The 24,372-nt window shown below is 47.1% G+C and overlaps 1 protein-coding gene across 1 annotated transcript; it reads left to right on the top strand.

The window, feature by feature from the left end:
* Positions 1-4,471: 4,471 nt before the first annotated feature.
* Positions 4,472-22,416, top strand: LOC112110016 (transmembrane protein 244-like). Its single transcript, XM_024204796.2, has 6 exons — positions 4,472-4,507; positions 6,551-6,636; positions 8,327-8,400; positions 8,813-8,938; positions 21,996-22,040; positions 22,325-22,416. The coding sequence occupies exons 1-6, from the start codon at positions 4,472-4,474 to the stop codon at positions 22,414-22,416; spliced, it is 459 nt and encodes a 152-aa protein (XP_024060564.2).
* The last annotated feature ends 1,956 nt before the right edge of the window (positions 22,417-24,372 follow it).

Below are 24,372 nucleotides of genomic sequence, written 5' to 3'. Positions count from 1 at the left end.
AGTGAAATAGTTTTACCCAATATCCATTCACACAGTTTGACAGAATACTCTGAATCTCTTCCAAATTACTGAGGATGATTACCAAGGTTTTCAGGTGACCAGTCTATCTTGTTTCTATGAGTCTTTCCAGGTGCTGGCCTTTGTACAGCACTGTCACTTCATGCCTGTGAAAAAAATTGTGTAGAATCTTACAATTTGAGAACATATCTGCCACTGCTGAGTTTGTCTCACACATTTTTCACACCCCTGAGTGACATAGTTATACCGATATAAGTCTGTAGTGTAGACCTGGCCTGAGACTAAGAAACGTGGGGAAAATGGAACACATTCTACAGAGGGGGCAAAGAAATTTCCAGGGGATAGTGCTCCCTCGTACCCTCCTTAGCCCACCTAGTGCCTGGTCACCTGTAGGGAAGGGGTTTGAGCTTAGCCCAGTTGTTGGATCACGTGAACAGGCATCACATGATGACAGCCTGTGTGTGTGTGTGTGTGGGGGGGTGCTTCCTAAAAGAGGAAGTCTGCTGCATTAAAGATGGCAACCAGGGGCTATGACAGACTTAAAGGAGGTTGCTCCAGAGCACCAGGGTAAAGAAGAGAAAAACCTCCAGGGGACCCAGGGTCAGGGAGGGCTGTGGAAGAAGCTCTCCAAGTCAGCCACAGGAAAAAGCCTGGAAGCCCAGGAATGACATAATGGCTTAGAAAAAGGCTGGGAATTTCTAGTTTTTATGTTAATAAACCAGACTTTAAAACAGGAGAATAACACCAAAGCACCATTGGTGGGGGTTTTGTTTCCCTGTAGAAGGAGGGAAAACGAGGTAGCAGGTGTTTTGTAACTGCATGCTGGGTAATAACATGAAAGGGCTCCAGGCTTGTAAAACTAAACTGGCTCTTTATTAAGAGAACCATTTGCAGAGATGCTGCAACTGCAGCCAGCATTCTAGCCATGTGCACACAGACTGACATCCTGGTGCCTCCTCCAAACTCTTCCCTCCTACAATCTGGGCTCCTCCCTCCAAATTCCATGTAGGTAGCTACCATAGGGTCCAACACCAGCTGAAATAAGCTTCTGGTACAATAGCATACACACTGGTGAGCCCAACAGCTGTGGGAAATGTACTGGGTACAACTGGGGGTGCCTTTGTTTTTTTGAAAGACTTACCGATTTGGACAACTTAATGAGATCGTTACATCCCATCCCTTGTAATCCTGTGAAATTGTCTTTATGTGAGAAGATCACGTAATGTGAAGTGGAATTGCATTGTGATGAGGCATTGTTATAAAATGTTACCATTATCTAATACCACCCAGCTCTCCAGTGCAAAGCATGAGTCTTCAGGAGCCTTTGCTCCAAAGCCAGCAACGACCTTTGGAGAAAGGAAGGAAAAAATTAATTCTAGATAAAAGAATTCCATTTTGTCTTCCTTTTAGTCCTGGACCAGAAAGGAGTGGCCTGTCCCATCTCCTCTAAGTCTACATAGCCAAAAAGTGGGCACATGGCCTTGTGGGCAGAGCTCCAACCTGTAACCCAGGATCTTGTATTCTAATCCCAGCTCTGACATTGCTAAACTCTTCTAATATGTGTAGTGTCTGCAGAGAGAAGGAATTTCACTTGGCTACACAATATTCTTATTCACTTTCTGTCCTCAGCTGTTGTGTACCATTGTTATGCTCCAATACGTCTGTTAGTCTATAAGGTGCCACATGCCTCTTTGTCGCTTTTTACAGATCCAGACTAACACGGCTCTGATACGTGTACCATTGTTGTGTACTGTAAAAGGCCTGGTCGTGTCCTGAGCACCCCCTTGTGGTCAGAGATGGCTCTGCAGCACTCTATTCACTTTCCCCTTCTACTCCACACCATCTAAAAGGTATGACAAAATTCCCCTGCTGGGGATTTAAATTCAAAATAAAGTGTCTTCTTGCCGGCCTTGCCTTCTCAAGCTGTCACTCAAGCGCCTCACTCTCCTTGAGCTGGGTTAGAATCAAACAGACCTTTGATTCCTTGCAGTAGCCAGTTTGCTCCCTGTAGCTGCTTCCCCAGGCCAGCTACACCTTCACAGGTATCCATCCTAGCTGGTACTCCAAGCCCTGGCTAGCTGCAGAGTTCTGTCTCCCTCACAGGCCTCTCTACCATATATCTCTAGGCCTGGCCTGAGTTGGTCACATGACCAAAGTCACTTTCCCACCTGGGGAGGTGAGTGGGTCTTGTCCCAAGTGGGGCTGGAGCCCATCTCCCCTTAAGGGGCCAGGCACCCCGTGACATGCAAGGTCAAACAGCTACTGCATTCCCCCCCCCCCCCCCCAAGCTGTGGCTGTAGTGGAAGAAACAATCCCTGTGTAAAATATGTGGAGTCTGTAGAGTGCTTTGGGATCTCTCAGGATTACAGACAGCAGTAGATGGTGTTACTATTCTGAGAGCACCCGTGCTAGAGTCTTCAGATTTTGCAATAAAATCCCAGTTAACTGATCATTTTGTATCATTTGTTTGGCTACAAAATAAAAGCCTGGTTCATTAACTGTTGTAAGTCAGAAGAGGGCCATTGAAGTTGATGGAGTAAAATAAAGTCAATACAGCTATGCTGATTTACACCAGCTGAGGATCTGGCCCTAATTTTTCCGTGGACAACACACGTTGGGCCAAAAACTGCCTGATGTGAGTGAGCCCAAATCCCATTGACTCCAAACACCTGTGTATACTGGGGAGGTGTTTAGCTTTTTTACTCCAGTTCCCCATAGCAGACCGTGCCAGCATAGGCCACTTCTACTCTCTTCCTGTAATATCTTATCAGACCCAGCTGCACCAGCTGTCATTTGCAATAACTTTCCCTGACATGATTGACAGTCTGATGTGTTTTCTCGCTGTGGCAGTTTTCTGAGTGTTAAAAAACTGACGGGTCCATTTTGATAACAAATCTTTTTCACGCGCTAATAAGACACATCCTTTCTTCCAAGTCCCGGGACTACAACGCTTCACTGGCTACAAAGCTATGGCCATATTCTTCCAACCATCCATATGTCTCCGTTTTTCTTCTCTTCTGAGGCACTATGAACAAATTAAGTGATGATCAAAGTGAAGAACTAACCGCACTAATGAGAGCCGGACACAGCAGGGCCAGGCAGGATCTCACATCCATGCTTCAATCAAGGCCTGCAAACCCCTTTGCTAGTATAGACCTGTCCCCCCTCTCAGCAGCTCTGCCAGTGCATCTGCACCACAACTACTTCCTGCACTTGCTGTCTTAGCCCCACCACATAACTCAGCCAGCCACCTGCACCTCTGTTCAGACCTACCTCACTCCCCTCTGCTCCAGTCCAGAGCTAACCGACTCTGCCGCAGAGCTTTCGGCTGCAGCTCCCTGTTAAAACACTGTCCAGGTGAGCAGGTGCTGCCCCAACTACCCCAGCCCCCCAACTCCTCCCTTTAATGCTGGGACAATCAACCACTATCCCATTCTCCAAAAAATGAAGCCTGAATTTGGCTTAAATTTACAGCTGTTGGGTCTCCTTCCTGTGCAGCACTCTTCCCAGCCTGGATTTACCCTGAATCTCCTCGGACTGGGCTTCTCTGATTGTCCAGTACTTCAGCCAATCCAGGAGAAAAGTTCCCCTGGTATGCTAAAGTGCCCAGCTGTCTCCTCACGCTCACTCCGTAGTCCCAGCAGCTCACTCCCCTTCATTGCTTGGCCAAGTGTCCTGCCCCGGCCTGTTCTTGTACCTCCCAGAGTGGTGTTAGCGGGGCTGCCTGACTTTCCTTGCTCTGCACCTTGTAAAGTCATTTACACCAATACATGTAAAATGCTTCAATCCTTATCTGGTGGGGTGTTACCCCATTTTACACTGGTGTAAAAGATCACAGTTGGGAGATCCAGTTCCTATTTAACACCAGACTTGGTGAAGCCAGGGAGCCCCGTGACCTGTCACTCTCAGTGCTAGTCTATAACCCTAGCACCACCAGACTCTCCTGACACTATCACCCCTCAAAAACACTGGGCCCGATCCTGCCAGCCCTGCATGCGTGGCACTGCCATTGGAGCCAGTGGGAGTCCAGAGGGAAGTCAATGGGTGCGTCATGCGTAGAGACCTGGCAGGATCACCACGAGAATTTTGTATCCTCAGCAACCACTGCACTAGTGAGTAAAGCAGGGGCTTGAAATACATTAGGTACAAATCCGTCCTTTTCCACATGGACCAGGAGATTCTGGTGTCTTCAAAAATAGAATCAGCAGTGAATTGGGGTCCTGGTGTTAGAGCCTGGAAACTGATGTCCTGTAATTATCCCAGGACTGGACTTTCTCTTCACTGGCTCCTCTCCCTGCCTGTCTGATCTTTGCCTCTAGCAGGCGTTGCAGCTTCGTCTCTCCTCCTCTGCCACGGAAGCCCAGGTTACCTCTCCTAGAGCATCTCAGCAAGAGATATCCCCAGGCTACACGTCCTGGAGCCTGGCCTGGGCTGTTATGAACCTTCCCTACGCATGGCCTTCCAAAGCGGCAGTGTGCCAGGCATCAAGGTAAAGCCCATAGGAACTGCTTTGGGGAGCAGGGCAAAGCCCAGCAGTGCTGGCTGCTGCAGGGTTTATGGGTCAGCAGCGGCATCTGGGCCTGATCAGATTGCAGGGTCATGTGACCCGGATTCTGCTGTAAGTAGTAAAGGCAAAAGACGGGGGGGGGGGGGGAGGGCGGGGGGGGGGGGAGGGGAGAATTTGCTGCTTCAGAAAACAAAAGCTGGGCCTCCCAAAGGTGCTGAAGCCCAAGGCTTTTCCAGCCTTGCTGGCGAGCTGCTTGGGGCAGATGGGAGAGCAGCCAGGAGCAGGAGAGGTTTAGTTAAAAACAGTTTCATTAACATAAAAGGCAGCCGGTGAAATTGTTTCAAGCAGCATAATTCACACTGGAGCTAATTCTGGGATGGAAGCAGGAATCATCTCTCCCTGGTGCTCCAGATAACCCCTTCCCTCACCCCGCTAGATCCAAAGGGAGCTAGGGGGCAGGGGCAGAGAAACTGACTATGCAAGTGAAATTCCCAGCTACAGGAACCAGGCGTCAGCAGCCTTCCTTGGATGCGTTTCCCAGCCAGACACCAGACGTGCCCCCCACCTGTCTTTCTCCTCCCCAGACTGGGTGCTTCCGATAACTGGTCGAGGCACAGGTGCTTGGGCCCTCTCAAGAGCTAACCCAAGATCAATAAACATTCATACTGAACTATCCAACAGTGCACTTTGCAACCTGATCTTGGCCCTGCCCTCCACTGGGCGCTCTCGGGCCCTGCGTTTGTCCCATTACCCTCTGCACTGCTGCTGGGATGGGACGGTCTTAGTAGCAGTTGGATACATTCTCCACCACTGCCATCCCCACAAAAATATTGGGTCAAGTCAAGTGAAGAACAGATTGGGACGGGTGCTAGAATGGAGAGAGGATGGCCTGGCATTCAGGAAGCCTGTGATCTGTCCCCTGCTCTGACACAGATTTCCTGTGTGACTTTGGGTATGTCACTTAGCCTCTCTGTGCCTCATCCCCACAATACTGATGGGAGACTAACAGCCCTGCCCTGCCTCACAAAGGGGTTGTGAGAGGAACACATTAAAAATTGTGAGGAGCTCAGTAGCTGTGGTGATGGGGGCCAGAGAAATACACCTACCTTCTGAGAATACCCCTGTGCAGGGGGATGTCCTAGCTGGTGCAAAGACTCTACAGCCCTGCTCCCCATCCCCCATGGTATGGGCAGAGACAGGAGGAACTAGCCATTCCTTCAGGTTGCACCGGATCTGTTGCCTCTTATAGAGCACACGATACAGCTGTTGTGAGCCCTTTTCTGAGCACCTTTTCAGTGGAACATCCATTCAACTCAGTGGATTGGCAGAATGTATGTCCTGCATCGTCTTCCTGAAGCAGATGTTAAAAGCCAAGTCCTGTCTGTCCCATGTGGACACAAACTATCCCAGGGCAATTACTGGAAGAGGAGGGGTTTTGTCCTGGTGCCCTTACCAAAGCTGTGCTGTCTAGCTGTCGCCCTCCAACCCAGAGGTGGCTGCATTCCAGTGGTAGAGGATGGATCCAATTTGTGAAGCCCTTGGGGATCCTTGCCAGGAGCTGCAGAAATGTAAGATTATTAACAATCCATTTGTAGCTGCATCATGCTTGCCAGGAGTAATTGCTTGTGGAATCACAGGGTGGCTTTTTGTCTCCCTTGAGGCTTGTGAGTCTGCTACTGCCTTGAAATATACAAACCTGTTCCTTTAGCTCAGACAGCAGAGGCTTGTGGTTTTAGATGCAGAGCTCCCAGCGTCAGTCCCTGCAAATGACCCAGCCAGAGTCCTTGTGACACTTGCACAACCCCCGTGGAACACTAGGCATTTATTTAAATAGCTGTCATTGAGACGGCCAGCTGGATGAACGTAACAGAGCTTCTCATTTCATAGGTGGCCCAGATCCAGTTGTTTGCAGCTGGCACAGAATTCCCAGGAAACTCTCCTCTGCTGAAGATTCTTTCTCTGTGGTGAGATGGGATCTCACTGCTGCATGTGCTGATCCTTGTGCTTTTCTGCTCTGATTTCCAGACCATCCTCATTCACCTGCTGTTGTGCCTGGTCACTTTCTACACAGTCTACTACATGATTGGAAGCATCTGCTCTGGAGCTTTCAGGTGAGGCTGCTTACGCTGAGCTCATCTGAGTGAAATAAGGGGATCTGGTTCGGTTAGCACAGTGTTGCCTTCCCTTGATTGGACTCTTCCAAAATGTGATGGTTAGGGTGTGGGAGTCCTGCTTTTCTTTTCCCAGCCAGAGTCATGTGGTTCTTGCTCAGTGGTTTGTCCCACTGCTGACCACTTATTTTATTTTCAGTTTAGTTTAGTGTTGATGAAACATACCAGGCTGCACAGTCCTGGAGCCTGGCGTTCTCTTTATCCACAGAACAAGGACAATCCAGACAGCGGCAAGGTGAGCTTCTCATTAATGTGCCTCACCCTGGTCCAGCAAGGCCATCTCTGGATAGCTAAGGCACCTATCACCTCAACGGTTGACAGGAGAGTTACATCTTCAAAGCACAGTTGGGCTGGGATTTTCAAGGGAATGTAAAGGAGTCAAGCATACAGGCCCAGATGCACAAAGATATTTAGGCACCTAACTCCCAATGATTTCAATGGGAGTAAGGAGCCTAAATCCCTTTGAAGATGTGGGCTTCAGCTCCCACTGAATTTCAATAGAAGCTGGGCTCTTAATTCCTGAGTCTCTTTTGAAAATCCCAACGTAAATTATTGGCCTCTCTGCTGGGAGTATCAACAAAGGGGGCCAGCGAGCACGAACTGGAGGAGGCAGTTTGTGTGAAGCAGACCCCAGTCCAATGGAAGCTGGACAGGCTACCCCACAGGCTAGCAAACCAGCTTGCAGATGGCACAGTGAGTGCCATTTAAATATCAACACTTGTCAGCCAATACTATACAGGCTCCATGTTTATATTCTGTTCTAAATATGGGGGGGCTGTGATATGATGGATGTGGAGCTGCTCTGTAATAATGTATGGGCACTGTATGCTGACCTGGTTATTGGCATGTTTACTCCATGAATACGTTGGCTTAGTTTAATAGGGGGAAACAAGCAGGAAGGGAAAGAATGGCAGAAGATAAGCCACTTCTCAGTAGGGTGACCAGATAGCAACTGTGAAAAAATGGGACGGGGGTGGGGGGTAATAGGCGCCTATATAAGAAAAAGTCCCAAAAAATGGGACTGTCCCTTTTAAAACGGGACATCTGGTCACCCTACTTCTAAGCAAACTCTTGAGAGTTGAGACAATGCAAGGCTGGAAAAGACCTGGGAATGCAGAAGAACAAAAGACTTTTGGGAGGGTGAAGAAGGAACACTCTTTCAAGAGAGAGGAGTTGTTTGGAGGAACCAGAGTGAGAGACAGGCACCCAAAGGGGCGCGAGAAGAATTTAGGCCTGCCTAGGATACCATCAGGGGATGATAAGTCTTTGGTTAGATAGTCGTGTGTAGATTGTTGTTTTAAATTTCTTTTTCTCTAAATGCTTTGTTCCTACTGAAAAATAGACAATGCTTTGGTTTAAGAAGGCTGTTGGATCACTGTACGGAATTCCACTCCAGGAGGGGGTAAAAGCACAAGGCCTACCATCTGAGGGAGAGCACTCAGAGAGACCACAGAGGGGACAGAGATGCAGTTGGCCCTGTAACAATGACATGCGGTATCTGAGATCCCCCTGTGCAGTAACCGTTGGCAAATGTTGACTTTTTAGTGGGGATCAGTGTAACAGCCCTTGATCATTTTTAATTTCCTAAAATCTTTTCTCTCTCTTTCTCTCTCTTTTTTTCCCCTTCCAGGCTGGACACATTTGATGGACTTATCCCCTTTGAATTTAACACAGAACCATCTCACTCAAATCCCAAATATCTGGGTAAGTGGTGTGGGGCAATGAGGCCGCTTTGGAATGGATAAAACCACAGGGATCTTTCAAGGCCAACAGCGTGTTAACATCTGACTGCGAGAGAACAGGATGTGTGAGGTTGGAGGGATGGACTCTGAGCACAGCCACTGGGAAAACAGTGAAGTGGTCCCTAGCTATTGCGCGGAGACAGCACTGTATTTCTTTGCCTTATGGGAATGGACTTTGTGTACATCCCCTGGTAGTACCTCCCACTGGAATCAGCAGAATCTGTATTCCAATAAACTGTGTCAGAACATTAACTCCAGGATAATTTTGAGGTTTTTCCTTTGCACCCCATGGGCAGGGACTCTGTACCTCCAGGGCTCCCTGCTGTGAGATGTATCTGCCTTTATTCCAGAACTTTCCCTTCTCATTTCTCTAGTGAATTTGCTGTCCATGGAACTGACCTACTTCACCAGTGGTCTTCTCTTTGCTGCTCTGCTGAAGCGATGGGTCTGGGACTACGCCATCACTGTCACACTCGTCCACGTGGCACTGACGTCTGCAGGTGAGGTTGAGCCAGGTGGACTCCATACATGATATAATGTTTGAAAATTTGTTGAGTCACCTGGAGAAAAAAACAGCTCTTTTCATTTTGCACCCATACAAGCTCAGGCTAAGCTCTTACCGGTCTTCCTCCCAAGCTAAGCAGATTCAAGCTGTCTCAGTGCTTGGATGGGAGACCTCCAAGGCATACTCAGGTGTTAGAAGAAGTGATGCTGATGATTCCATTGGTCGCACTCTTCCCTCTGAGTCAGTATCAAGCCAGCATAGCAGTGCCGTGCTATACTGGGGGGAAAGAGTGCTGCTAGAACTGCCGTCTTTTGCATGAGATATAAAACTGAGGTCCAGATCACAACATCCCAGGGCACTTCTTGTAAGGGGTGGGTTATTCCAGTCAAATTAATTTAGCTAAATGCATTCTACTGTATACTTCAATTCCCAATACAGTTTCAACTGGAAGTGGGGTTTTTTCCTTCCTGTCCTTAGCTATAGTATTATAGTGCTGTGTGTTTTTACACCACTGCTGTTTTCCATCCTAGTGTTGGGGACCCCCCCCTAGGCATAGCTACCAGGTAACTCGGGAGAGTGGAAGACCAAAGTGTCGATGAAGCTCTTTTGCTCTGGGCCTAGCGGAACCCCCAGACTCCATCTTGTGAACTCTCACTTACTTCTGTGTGTAATGCTTACAGGCTACAGCAAAAATGTATTGGTCAGCGTTTTTAGCAGATGGCTTCAGTTTCACTCACACTAGCAGAAATAATAGAAATAAGAAAGAGGAATAGTTAGTTTTGCAGATGTCTAACTCAAGGCCGCAGAGACTGGGAAAGTTTTCTCACAGGCGTATGGGAACTTTTCTAATTGTAACGGCTAGAGAAGGGAGGGGTGGGAGGAATACTAGGGAGTTAACAGACAGAGGCTTACATAGAAACTGCTTGAAGTATAAAAAGGTAAAAGTTATTTGTATTTGTTGCACTGGATTTGAGACATGCTGGTCTCCTAGTGTCATTTCAGAGCTCTGGAATAAACTTGGCTTGCTTTCTCCCCTCGGTGTCTTTATTGGTGCTAAGCACACCGGGCCAACGGACCCTTTGAAGTCCGCCTCGAGCCCCTCAGGCGGTGACAGTTTTGGCGCCCAACGTGGGGCTCGAGGCTGAAATTTAGCCTTGCCCGGATCCCTCCTGGTGGCCGACGGATTACGACGACGACCGACGCCCAGAGCGCTCACCGGTGACTTCATCGGGGGGCCTCGGCAGAGACGTGGTTTGCTCGACCCCGGAGGGCACAACGGTGCAACGCACACAGACAGTGGAGAAGCAGGGTGGGGAACCGGTCCCGTGGATAGAGCGACGGTGCAGAACCGGACCCTTGGATAAGGTAGGAACAGTCCAGTGGGGACTTTATCTGTTTTGACCTGGGGACGCCCAGAGTCTGCCTGTTTTGACCTGGGGACGCCCAGAGTCTCCCTCAGTATGGGGCAGGGACAGAGTACAGCCGGCAGGGGACAGTGTACACCCTTAGAATGCATTCTGGTGAACTGGAAGGTGTTTGGATCTGATCAGTTAATTAAAAGTAAATTGAAAAGGTTCTGTACAGTTGATTGGCCTCAGTACCAGCTGGAGTGCCAAGAAAGGTGGCCACCGGAAGGATCACTTAATTATAACACGATCCTTCAGTTGCTTTTGTTTTGTCAAAGAACAGGTAAATGAAATGAACATCTCTATGCGTATACGTTTATGGTGGTAAGAAATAGGACTGATATTTTGCTCAAGTGCCATTTGACTCCGACAGACTCGGTAGTATGTGCTGCTAAACCCCAGAACCCCCCCCCACTGTTGTAATGCCAGAATCGGTGTCCCCTTCGGCTCCTCCACCCCCACAGGCTTTAGAGAGTGCCCCCCCCCGTGGGATTGTATCCGTTAATTACTAAAAGTGTGGTAGCTCGGCCAGGAACGCAAGAGCGGGCAGCACAGATAGTATCTGTATTTTGGCACGTACCTTTTGACCCTGTACATTTAGCCGCTTTCAAGGCAAAGGCTAAAAAATTCTCAACAAATCCAAGCAAGTTCATTTCTATTTTTAAAGAGTGTCTAGCAAGTTATAAGCCTGATTGGAATGACTGTAATATACTTATAAGAACCCTGTTGTCTAAAGTGAAACAAAATCAGGTTACAGCTAAGGAAAAAAAAAAAAAAACAAAAAAAGCATTTAAGGTTTAAAAGAAAAAGCTATTGGACACCAGAGGTTATATAAAAAGAAATCCTCAAAAGTGAGTGTGCTCGTCCTGGTTTGTTGCTTCAAAGCTCTGTACAAAAGTTATATTACTAAAAAAAGTGTATAAGTAAAAAGTGGAAGGTTCCTTTAAAAGTTAAAAAAAGTCAAAAAAAAAAAAAAAAAAAAGCACAAAATAAGTTAACTAAAAAAAAAATACAGCTGGCCTCAGTCCAAGGTCAGTGTTCACAGCCAAGACTTTGCTGACAACCAAGAGGAAGGGGGGTCTGAATGTGCCCAGGCTACTGTGAAATCAGCAAAATACTGCAAGGCATAATAAGGACAACAGAAGGGTTAAAAGGCAGTTTTGTTGGACAGTATTGGCTCAAGAATTTAAAAATTCCCCCACTCTGTTTTGACAGGTTTTGGTCAGAGACTTAAAAAAGTGAAATAATTCAGACAAAGCCCTCTTGTTGCAATATGTAGATAACTTGGTAATTGCTGCTGTGGGTCTAATCCCTTGTCTCAAAGCTACTGTGAGTCTCCTAAACTTTATTGGACTGCGAGGATACAGGGTATCTCAAAGCAAAGCCCAAATTGCTCTTTCAGAGGTTCAATATCTGGGATTTCACATCAGGCAGGAAAAAAGACAGCTCTCCAACAAAAGGAAGAAGGCTATCTGCCAAGTTCCAATCCCCAGCAACCGCAAAAGGCTTAGGGCATTCCTGGGCATGGCAGGCTTTTGCAAAATATGAATTCCAAAGTTTGGACTGTGAGCTAAACCTCTGTATGAATGTGTTAAGAAAGCAAATCATGACCCCTTTTCACTGGTCCCCAAAAGCGGACAGGGCATGTCAGTTACTAGGTGCCTGGAAGCGTCCTGTGGCATACTTTTCTAAACAACTAAATCAAGTTTCAAAGGGATGGCCAGCCTGTTTGAGGGCGGTCGCAGCTACGGCTCAGTGGAAACTGACACTGGGAGGAAGTGTGCAAGTGTATGTTCCTCATATGGTTCGAGCCTTGCTGGACACTAAGGAGGGTCTTTGGCTCACACAGGCTCGGGTTGCTCGGTACCAGGCGAAGCTGTTAGAGAATCCTAAAGTCACCCTGCAGATCTGTCCCTCCCTTAATCCAGCTACACTGCTGCCCAAGACAAAAAAGCAAAAACATGACTGTTTAAAAATTATAAATGTTCAGTATGCTAGCCGCCCAGATCTAAAAGATCAGCCACTCCCAAATGCTGACTTGGAATGGTATACAAATGGAAGTAGTACTGTTGTGAATGGGCAAAGAAGGGCTGGTTATGCCATTGTGTCTCTTCATAATACCGTGGAAGCTGAGAGTTTACCGGCAGAAACATCTGCCCAACTTGCTGAACTAGTGGCCCTGACTCGGGCACTCGAGCTGGCAAAAGCCAAACGGGTTAATATCTTTACTGACTCAAAGTATGCTTTTGGGGTATTGCATGCTCACGCTAGTTTATAAAAACAAAGGGGAATGCTAACAGCCCAAGGCTCTCCGGTCAAGCATGGGTCTCAAATTCTCCGACTTTTAGAGGCAGTACAACTCCCCTCAGCAGTAGCAGTGGTGCATTGCAAAGCCCATCAAAGGGAAAATCAAGATGTAACCAAGGGCAATGCCAGAGCAGACAGGGAAGCTAAGCAAGCTGCTACCCTAAAATCACCAACTGAGGAGAGTGCCCAAATGCATGCCCTCATCCCATCAGTGGGTGAGCTTGCAGCCCCTCAGTACTCCCAAGAGAACAAAAACCTGGCTGACAGTCTCAGTCTCCAGGAAAAGGAGAGATGGCTTTATTCCACAGAGAAAAAAATCCTCCTGCCCAAGGGCTTAATTCAACCAGTGTTGCAGAAACTGCATCAAACCACACACGCAGGCAGAGAGGCTCTCACCCAGCTCATAACTAAATATTTTCTAACCTCTGAACTTAAACCCCTAGCATCACAGGTACAAGCTGAATGTTTAATCTGCCAAAAGAATAACCCTCGAACAGGAGTAGCAGTGCCACCAGCCACCCTGAAACCTACCCCAGGCCCAGGATTGGTGTGGCAAATAGACTTTACTGAGTTTCCCAGGACCCAAGAATACAGGTACCTCCTTGTCTTAGTGGATCAATTCAGCAGATGGCCTGAGGCCTTCCCATGTCGCAACAACACTGCCAAGACAGTGGCTCTTAAGTTTGTCAAGGAAATCATTCCTCGCTTCGGCCTTCCTCAATAAATGGAATCTAATAATGGAACACACTTCACATCTCAAGTGGTTCAAAAAATAGCAAGTGCTCTGCAAATCCCCTGAAAACTCCACACACCCTGGCGACCACAAGCCAGTGGAGTAGTGGAACGCACAAATCAGACACTCAAGCGACACCTCTCAAAGGTCTGTCAGAAGGCCTCTCTTAAGTGGCCTGATGCCTTGCCCCTTGTGTTACTTCGCATTCGTGCTCTCCCTAAGGGTAGAATAGGGCTTAGTCCCTTCAAAATTATGTTTAAAAAAGCATGGCCTATGAATGGTACCCCAGTTCTGGCAGGGGAATGGGAAATAGGGTGTGGTTTTTTGTCTCAGTATATGTGCTCTCTGTCTGCTGTTCTTTCTTCTCTTCACAAATACACCAAAAATTCACAGCCTCTTCTGCTGAATACTCCGGTCCACTCCCTGCAGCCTGGTGACTCCGTTCTCGTGCGGACCTGGAAGGACGAGCCTCTCCAAAAGAAGTGGAAGGGACCCCACACCGTCCTGCTTGTCACCCATACAGCGGCAAAGGTCGAAGGACACAAAAACTGGATTCATCACTCTCGACTGAAAGCAGTGCCCATTCCTAAACAGTGAACTGTCCAGCCTGCGGAGAAGACTGCTAACAACAATTTGGGACTTAAGCTGTTATTCAAAAGACAGTAAGAATCACTGGAAATGCGTTGTGATCTTTCTAAACAGTCACAACATACTCCTCGCGAGAACCCTAAACATTGGTTTTATTTTCTCACAAAAGGCGGACCTGGCCTATGTATTTAGTCTTGTTATTTTTTAACTTGTTTAGTGTCAATAATTCTTATTGTACTCTGGGTATTTGGGTTGTGGTAATTACAATATGGGTTTAGGTTTAGGGTCTCTCACAGCATTTCTTTTTATCACAGAGGCAATTCTTCTGTTACCTACTGTTTCACCCACATCGCATGCAGGATGGGGAGCCATCCCTGCAGATATGGCTACCAACACATATGAGGCCCTGAAAATTGCCTTTGCCCGTGAGTTCAATCTTTCCAACTGTTGAATATGTGCCCAGACTCCCCATCATTCAGCGGGATTGCCCTAAAAAGTAGTACCCCAAAATTGGTCAAACTATTGTCAAAGGTGGATGGTTACCAGCAGCAGCACCTCTGACAATTTAGGTTTGCAATCTAACTGTACTGCGGAAGCTCCTTATGGCCTACACCATGGCTCTTGGATTTCCCATTATAAGGCCACTCGTAAGCCCCAGCCTATTCGTTTACGTTCTCCACCCACTGGTCTCATATGTTATCAGCAAGCCAGTACAAGTAAACATACCTGGTTTGCGGGCATCAGTAAGTGTAAATTTTATATTAGTCCTGGTATAAGTCTCACTGTTCCTTTACTAAATGCCACCGGGTGGCAAACCGGAGCTGCATTCTTTACCCTTTCCCCACAAACTGCCCTACAGGACTCACAAGGTAACAATGAAAGGGCTAATTATGGTGAAGCCTTTTGGGTTTGTGGTATTAGTGCCTACAAATGGCTTCCTAATGGTTAGCATGGTAGCTGTTACAAAGGCTATCTTGCTCCTCCCCTCCGCATTCTACCCAAGGCTCCCTCCGGTCGTCCCAGGTACTATCGGTCCTTAAAAGCTACCATAAAACCAATCAGTAAAAAAAACAAGTTTAAAATAATAGCCCTCCCTTCCTATGGGGTGGGACAACTAGCCCAACTTTACAGAAGACTGTCTAAATTTCTCACCCAGTTTGCCAATAATACCCTAGCCATAAAAAAAAGCATAAGTTCTGAGCTGTACCAGCTTCAACTGCTGGCTTTACAGAACCGTCAAGCCCTAGATTATGTGTTAGCCTCACAAGGCGGGGTCTGTGCCCTTATTAAAAAAAAATGTTGTACCTATGTCCCAAAGTTTTCACAGGACATTAACACGCACATCTTGTCAGCTGAACGGGCCTTTAATCAATGAAAGGCCCAGGAAGGGAAACCCACTATTTTAAATTCCCTTTGGGGTTAAATACCTAGTTTAAAAAAACTAAAAAATATAGGAAAAAGCATTGTTCGCATCTTGCTCACAGGTGTTGTAATATGTTTTGTTCTTATTCTTTTGGTCATTTGCTGTAAAGTGCTCATATATAAAATTTGTACCTCCCCCTCTCCAAAGGTTCCCTTATATCCTCTCATTAATAATCCTAATTGTATGGAGCTTAATCGCATTCTGTCTTTAAAGTATGAGAAAACTCTCACAAAGGTTTGTTGAGTGTTCTCAAAGGAGGAATTGTTGGGGACCCCCCCCTAGGCATAGCTACCAGGTAACTCGAAAGAGTGGAAGACCAAAGTGTCAATGAAGCTCTTTTGCTCTGGGCCTAGCGGAACCCCCAGACTCCATCTTGTGAACTCTCACTTACTTCTGTGTGTAATGCTTACAGGCTACAGCAAAAATGTATTGGTCAGCGTTTTTAGCAAATAGCTTCAGTTTCACTCACACTAGCAAAAATAATAAAAATAAAAAAAAAAAATAGTTAATTTTGCAAATGTCTAACTCAAGGCCGCAAAAACTGAAAAAGTTTTCTCACAGGCATATAAAAACTTTTCTAATTGTAACGGCTAAAAAAAAAAGGGGTGGAAAAAATACTAAAAAGTTAACAAACAAAGGCTTACATAAAAACTGCTTAAAGTATAAAAAAATAAAAGTTATTTGTATTTGTTGCACTAAATTTAAAACATGCTGGTCTCCTAGTGTCATTTCAAAGCTCTGGAATAAACTTGGCTTGCTTTCTCCCCTCGGTGTCTTTATTGGTGCTAAGCACACCGGGCCAACGGACCCTTTAAAGTCCGCCTCGAGCCCCTCAGGCGGTGACACTAGCAATGGCTGCTGTTCAGTGGCAGGTGCGTGTTTCCGAATAGCTCCATGGCCTAGCTTGGTTTTAAGAATAAATCCAGCAGGAATTTCAGTTTCCCTATAATTGGAACTGAAACTTGCCCTGGTGATGCAGCAACTTTGATAGTTAACTGGACCGTGACTTTTGCAAAATGCTCATGTGCCATTGCCAAGTCACCCACATGCTTTTCTCTTGCTCTTTTAAAAGCTGCCTTCCTTCCAGTGCTGTGTATTAAACTTACTACCTCCGATTTATTCCTTTTCTTTCTCCTCTTCCCTGCCCTTGCTTCCCCACCCTCCCTTTTTTTGTTATTTGTTCAAAACCAAGATCTGAAGTCTGTGGCTTGACCTGCTCTCTGGTAGGAGTAAACAGGGGCCAGCCACTGTTCAGAAATCTGCCTATAGCAGCTGGAGGTCGTATAGGGGCTTCAGGTGGGTTGTGGAGACCTTGATGGCTCTGTGGCAGTTGGACACGGCAAAAGGGGATGTCAGGTGGAATACTGAGATCCCTGAAGGTTCTGTGGCAGTTGGTGGGGCTGGTAGATGGAACTTCAGGGCTCCGAAGGCCCCATGGCAGTTGGGGGATGGAACCTTGGCGCTCCGAAGGGTCCCTGGCAGTTGGGGGATGGAACCTTGGCGCTCCGTAGGGTCCCTGGCAGTTGGGGGATGGAACCTTGGCGCTCTGAAGGGTCCCTGGCAGTTGGGGGATGGAACCCTGGGGCTCTGAAGGCCCCATGGCAGTTGGGAGATGGAATCTTGGGGCTCTGTAGGGTCCCTGGCAGTTGGGGAATGGAACCTTGGCACTCCGAAGGGTCCATGGCAGTTGGGGGATGGAACCCTGGGGCTCAGAAGGCCCCATTGCAGTTGGAGGATGGAATCTTTGGGCTCCGTAGGGTCCCTGGCAATTGGAGGATGGAATCTTGGGGCTCCGTAGGGTCCCTGGCAGTTGAGGGATGGAACCTTGGGGCTCTGTAGGGTCCCTGGCAGTTGAAGGATGGAACCTTGGGGCTCTGTAGGGTCCATGGATAGGACTGGCGGATGGAACCTCAGAGCTCTGAAGAGTCCGTGGCAGGGGGCAGATCAGAATGCACCGATGCAAACTCCCTTTCTGTTCCTTTCTCCCTCCCCATGCTACGCCCCACTACAACTGAACATAATAATATTTAAAAGACTAATGATCCAGTGAGACCAAAAATTGAAAACAGCTTCAAAGTAAATATGAACATTACAAAAACCAGTGCTATTGAAATGGCTTCCCAATGGGTTTGTCACTTCCATTCCCTCCTCTCCCCCCGTCATGGCCTGCGTGTTTGTTCTGTCCCATTAACTCCTGCGCCGTGTGGAACAGCCTCTTCCTTCCTACCCGTAGCGGCTACGATGAACACGGAGGAAGAGGGCTTCATTTGTCTTGCAGCACAAGTTCAGTGAGGCACATGCCACCATCTGCATCCCACTGCTGCTAATGGAGTGGAAACAGCCCCATCATTCCTCAGCAAAGGGGCTGCGAGCCTGCCACCCCCGTCCATTAGCTTCCTGGTTCTGTTTTTAGAGAGAGACTAATTGGTTACTCACAAACAAAGCCATTTTACCAGGTGAAAAACAGCTCCCATTTATCCATGGGGAGGCGTGGGAAGGCCATGCAGCTTCTGATCCACATTTATTCTGCCTGCCTATTAGGTCCATTGCATTGATCTCTGAGACGGCATGATTTATATGTTCAAGCCTTGACATGAGCGACTGCAGTTGCTTCCGCTGCAACCGCACAGCTCCCTGTCTGTCGGAGAGGAACTTTAGTGCTCCGGGATTGAGATGGATGGACAGAGAGAGTAGGGAAGGCAAATTAATGGATGACGGATGAGTGAAGAAACACATGAGGGAAGGAATGAGGAACAGATATATGAATAGATGGATGGACTAGCAAAGAGATGGATGACCTAGGATCAGCTATAGCAGAACAGAGCAATAGCCTATTCATCCTGTTGTAGCTAATAGTGGATGTTCCAGAGGAAGGTAACGAGCCCCTCTCGCCCCATGCACTCAGCTGCACAGACTGCACCTGACCAGGCGTGCAATACTAAACGCTAGAGGACATCTGCTTTCACAAGGATCTGAGAGAAACAAGGTGGGTGAGGTAATACCCACAGCTCAAAAGCTGGTCTCTCTCACCAACAGAAGTGGGTCCAATAAAAGATATGATCTTATCTCATTTCGCTAAGATCCTGGGACTAGCACAGCTCCAACAACATTGCATTCATGAGCATCTGTAATTCCTGTCCCAGCTCCTGGTACTGTGATGCTAGACTCATCCATAGACAAGGCCGATCCTTTCTGAACTGCACTAAGTTGCTTGCCCCAATAGCAGCACCCTGTGTATAGGACCAGATCCAAAGCCTATGGACATCAATGGGAGTCTTTCCATGGACTGCAGTAGGCTTTGGCTTGCGCCATATTGCATCCTAGCATTTAGCCATATTCAATTTGGATAGGTATTTACTGCCTTTTGTTTTACTGCCTTTTCCTTGGGAGTGCCCTTTGGTAATAGAGTGGATGGAAAGCACCCTGACTACCCTTCTGTGTCCCATTCATTATTTCAAATCCCTCCGTCACATCTCCTTTTACTCTTCCTCCTTCCCACTGATACACGTCTAGCCTATCTCCCCTGCCCTTCTCTGGGCTTTTCCATACATGCATTTTTAGACACAACCCATCTCTGCGCAGCCTTTAACACTCTTAACACAGGGTGCTTTCATTCCATTTAATGTAACTTGCTATTCAGAATCCAAGTGAGGAGTTTAAGTTGCTTTTCCCCCTTTGAGAAAACCAGCATTCAGAAAAACAAAGTAACCAACCTTACTAAAAAGACAGCATCAAGCACGGACATGCCTTTCTCTTGCACCTTCCCTGGGGGATCTCAAGACCCATTCATGAGTTAAATCTCCAAACTCCGGAGCTGGAGCTAACAGCTCTTCCTTTTTCATAAACATTTGGGAAAACTGTCAAAGCAAGGGGAAGTGACACGTCCCACAAAAAGTCTGTGGCAGGTGTAGAACAGGGTTAGGGTCTGAGCCTTATAAAACCACAGATCAGTTCCCTACTCTACACAGACTTCCTGTGTGGCCTTGGGCAACTCATTTAGTCTCTGTGGCCCAGATCCACAAAGATGCTTAAATCCCAGTTTTAGACACCACTGCAATCCACAAACCCCCCTGCTTGGCTGGTGCTTAAATGTTCAGGGTAAAAGTTCCCTCTGTGCCTACGTTTCTGCCTTTGAGTATGCACATTGCTGCCTCTCTCTAGGCATCAGGACACCAGTCTCAGGGCTAAGCCCCAGAGCAATTCACAAACTGGTAGAAGAGAGGTAGAGGAGCATCTATATCTCACCCACGGGGCCTGATCCAGCAGACGTGCTGCTCAGAGGCTGCCTACTGGATCAGGTCCCATTCAAAATCTGGCTGTAGGAGGTGCTACTGCCCATCTTATCACTTTTAGCCCAGTGGTTAGGGCACTCACGCAGGATGTGGGAGACCCAGGTTCAATTCCCTCCCCCGTCTGATGAGGACACAGGACTCAAACAGAGGTCTCCTACCTCAGGAGCGTGCTTAACTACTGAGCTATAGGACGCTCCAAGGTGAGACTCCCTCAGTCTTTCCTGTTGATGGTGGTGTGCTTTGGATAAATGCCTCAAGAGTCATTGGGCCAGAGAGAGGGAGTAAGAATGATTCTATAGTCTAGGGGTTGGGACACCCATGTGGGAGGTAGGACCCAGGCTGGTCTGTCTACTCCAGTGACTAATTGTTTCTAAAAACGGAACGGCTTCCACAGTAGAGATTGAGGGAGCCCTTCCCATCAGAATATCCCATAGTTCAGCAGTTGGAGCACTCTCCTGCATGGAGACCCCTGTTCAAATCCTTCCTCCCCATCAGGGGAATTGAACCAGAGTCTCCCAGCTGAGTGCTCTAACCCCTGGCTCCTCTTCCTCCCTGCATTTTGTGTGGAGCGTTGCAGGTGCCTAACTCATTCCCACAAGAAATGACTGAGGCAAGGAGCTCCTGGCTGTGGAGTGCAAGCAAAGCTAGGTGCCTAAATCCCTGAGGGGGCAAGGCTGAGGACACAACCTTCTTGTTATGACCTCCCATTGGCTAGCGTAGGCAGCTCCCCGCCTAGTGTGGATCACATTGTAAAGTGCCTCTCTCCCCGGAAACCTGGGCAGCTAACTCAGCACTTGGCCCTCACTTTGTTCCTGTGATTTTCCAGGCACCTCAAAGTTAAGCCTTGTGATGCTCAGCATTGCAATGTCTAAGTCCCTTTGTGGCTCCGGGCGCATGTTCCCCATCTGAAAAATGGGGCTAACAGTACATCACAAGGGTGCTGTGAAGATCTATGCATTAAAAGACTGCAAAGTGCTTTGAAAGCCACTGATGAAAAAGTGCTATATCAGAGCTAGGTGATGTTATCTGCTGCTGCCTTCTGGTCCTGGAGTGAAGTCCTGGCAGAACTCCCATATACTTCCAATGGGACCAAGATTTCACCCCTGCGTTTTAACCCCAAGACCTCTCATTATTCATGAACTTAAAAGCATACAGAAAGATCTCTCTATTTGCAGGAATCAAAGTCCAAATGTCTCAGAAAGGGAAGCATGCCATCAATTTTAGGTGCAGAACAGATTGTTTCAAATTTAATTAACAGAAATTAATATTAAATATTTTTTAGGAAGCCAATTAAAAAAAAAACCCCACGCACACAGTACCCTGAACCATTATTACCTCAAACACCACAGTACCAAGACTCTGAAAGCACAAGGAAGTGAAACTGATTGGTCCACTCTAGTTTCATTGGTTAGGATCATAGAATCGCAGGGTTGGTAGGGACCTCAGGAGGTCATCTAGTCCAACCCCCTGCTCAAAGCAGGACCAATCCCCAACTGATGATTGAGTGATGGGTGATTGAGGATGAGTGAGTGTCACTCAAACAGGGCTTTTTTTTTTCATTTTTATATTGAAGATGTTACAAATTAAGTGTCTTTAACATCTGATTTTAATCTTAAGAGCAGTGCCAACTCTTGTGGTTTGTTTGTGTGTGTAAGTCTCACAAGATGTGGTGTTTTTCTTAATGCTCCATGTCCTGGAGCCAGGTGTTTGAGACAGCTTCAGCTTTCATAGGCACATGCAAAATGCTAGCCCTTCTGACTGTGAAGAGAAGCTTGAAAATGTGACCCCTAGAGGCTCTGAACTAGAAAGCACATAAAAAGAACCCAGACTATTTTAAAGACTTTTGAGTTTTTGGGGAGGAGCCTGCCATGATGTTTGAATGCTTGGGATTGGTAATACTGTCTTAAGCATGCCCCTTAAAACACATGACGACACCCTTCAGCAGGAATACTGCCCCCTTCTTATCTCTGACTCTCAACATCTTTGGCAACTGTCTCCACTGCCCACCCTGAGAAATCCAATTAGCCATTTAGGGATGGGTAAAAACACGATGACGTTTAAGTGACTTGTGCCCCTGCAAAAAACAAAAACAACCCCCCAAACCACAAAACACAAACCCCAACCAACACCACACCACCCATAGAGGAAATCAGTGGTAGAACCAGAAATAGAACCCAGGAGTCCCGATTCTTTAGGCCCCAGCTCTAATCACTAGCCAGCACTGTTTTATCAAATTATTGATGGTTTTAATCTCGCAGAGAAAGAGGCCATTAGCACTGACATGTCTGATCTGTTGTTTACAGTGATGGAACAGTTCCCTTTGGTGTGGCACTGGTGGCTAGCACTTGGTAAGCATTCAGTTCATTTCCAGGTGGGCTCCCTTTATTTCCTCTTCCCAGTTGGGAAGGGGCACGGGTAAAGGTGCCATCCCTACCACTATAACAAAGCTGAGATGGTTTGACTAGTCTAGAAGCAACCACTTTGATCCAACCACAAGTGATTTTTAAAACTACTGAAGCACACCTCCTGGCCTCTAACCCTCGGAGTTTGGTTTTTAAGCTAGTGTTGGAGGGGGATGCAGTATCAGATATTGGCACTGCATTTCAAATACCCTTTTGCCTATTTCTTCCAGGCAGTGGCCTCTTTATCATGATTTTCAGTGGACAACTTGTGACCCACTTTGCTTGCCCTGAGTCCAGTGATCCCACTTTGGACAGCTACTGACATTCTTGAGAGATTCAGGATCAAGGTACTTTACTTCCTCGACCTCCAAACCTGAGCATTTCATCTGAGCCGTATTTATAGGGGCTGCAGTGAGTTCAAGTAGCCGGGCTAGAAAGAAGAAACGTACAATGCTTTCAGAGGAGTAACTATGCGACTGTGCACCACAAGCACTGAAGAGATCGAAATCCCATTTAGCCACCTCAATCTGATACAGCACGGTTTGGAATGAATAAAAGCCATTAAGCTCCTTTCATTTGAGAGAGGAAGGTCAAAGAGAGGCTCGTACTAGAGAAACACGGACTATTCCTCTGTGGGTAAGCTGAAAGGTGTTGACAGTCTGTTTGGTCAAGTTCCCCCCGTGGACTGCTGTGTAGTTCTAGGCATTTGGAGTTTTGTAATTCCCTATTCCGCTGTTTAAAGTGCATGTTCAAATCCAATCCTCTGTCTTGTATTTAATAAGCACACTGATCATTTGATTCAAGAGTGTCACTACAGCATATAAACTGGCACTTGTATTTTAGTGATGGTCTAGGGGGCTAAGCCTGCTGTGCCTGTCCCCCCTAAAGATCATTCCGAACTAGCAGCTGGTGCTCTAACTACGCGCGTCTATTACTCCTACCATGGGAGAAGAGGGTGCTTCCCACCATGAAGTGCACAGATAAGATGTAAATACAGCTCTTGGCCTTCCTGGCAATAGAGACTAGCCTTGCAGGGTTTTTTAGTTTTAAAAAGGAGCTACTGTTATGAGGTAGATTTGATATTTGCAATGCATAGGGCGATAGTGATGCTCATGGATTTTAATGCCAGAAGGGACCATGGTGGTCATCTAGTCTGACCTTTACAACAAAGGCGACAAATTCCCTGAGTTGATTCCTGTTTGAATGAGAGCAGATCTTTTAGCCCTGGTCTACACTACGGGGTTAGGTCAAATTTAGCCGCGTTAGGTCGATTTAAAAATGACTGCATCTACACAACCAACCCCGTTCCGTCGACCTAAAGGGCTCTTAAAAATCAACTTCTGTACTCCTCCCCGACGAGGGGAGTAGCACTAAAATCGACCTTGCTGGGTTGAATTTGGGGTAGTGCAGACGCAAATTGACGGTATTGGCCTTCGGGAGCTATCCCAGAGTGCTCCCTTGTGACCGCTCTGGACAGCACTTTGAACTCCAATGCACTAGCCAGGTACACAGGAAAAGCCCCAGGAACTTTTGAATTTCATTTCCCGTTTGGTCAGCGTGGCAAACTCAGCAGCACAGGTGACCATGCAGTCCCCCCAGAATCGTAGAAACATTCTACGCTCCCCCTATCATCTCCATCCTGGAGGTTATCGCAGATAAGAAGGTGAAAGAAAGCACTTGTGATTACATGATTTCCGAGCTCATGCAGTCCTCCCACACTGATAGGGCATAGCTTAATGCATGGAGGCATTCAGTGGCAGAGGCCAGGAAAGAATTAAGTGAGCGCAAAGAGCGGAGGCAAGACGCGATGTTGAGGCTAATGGGGGAGCAAATGGACATGATGAAGCGTCTGTTGGAGCAAATAATTGTCTGCCGTTGCTTTCATGGTGGGAGGGGCGACTGATGACTTGTACCCAAAACCACCCGCGACAATGTTTTTGCCCCATCAGGCAACCCAGAATTCCAATGGGCAGCGGAGACTGTGGGATTAGCTACCCACAGTGCACCGCTCTGTAAATTGATGCTAGCCACGGTAGTGAGGACGCACTCCGCCGATTTAATGCGCTTAGTGGGGACATATGCAATCGACTGTATAAAATCGATTTCTAAAAATCAACTTCTATAAAATCGACCTAATTTCGTAGTGTAGACATACCCTTAGAAAAACATCCAATCTTGATTTCAAAATTGTCAGAAATGGAGAATCCACCAATGGTTAATTACCCTCACTTCAAAGTTTGTACCTTATTGCTGGTCTGAATTTGTCTAGCTTCAGCTT

This window comes from Terrapene carolina, unplaced genomic scaffold (assembly GCF_002925995.2).
Source record: "Terrapene carolina triunguis isolate 2854851 unplaced genomic scaffold, T_m_triunguis-2.0 Scaffold236, whole genome shotgun sequence".
Taxonomy (NCBI): Eukaryota; Metazoa; Chordata; order Testudines; family Emydidae; genus Terrapene; species Terrapene triunguis.
The sequence above is the reverse complement of the archived record's forward strand: the minus strand, read 5'-3'. Positions and strand labels throughout refer to the sequence as shown.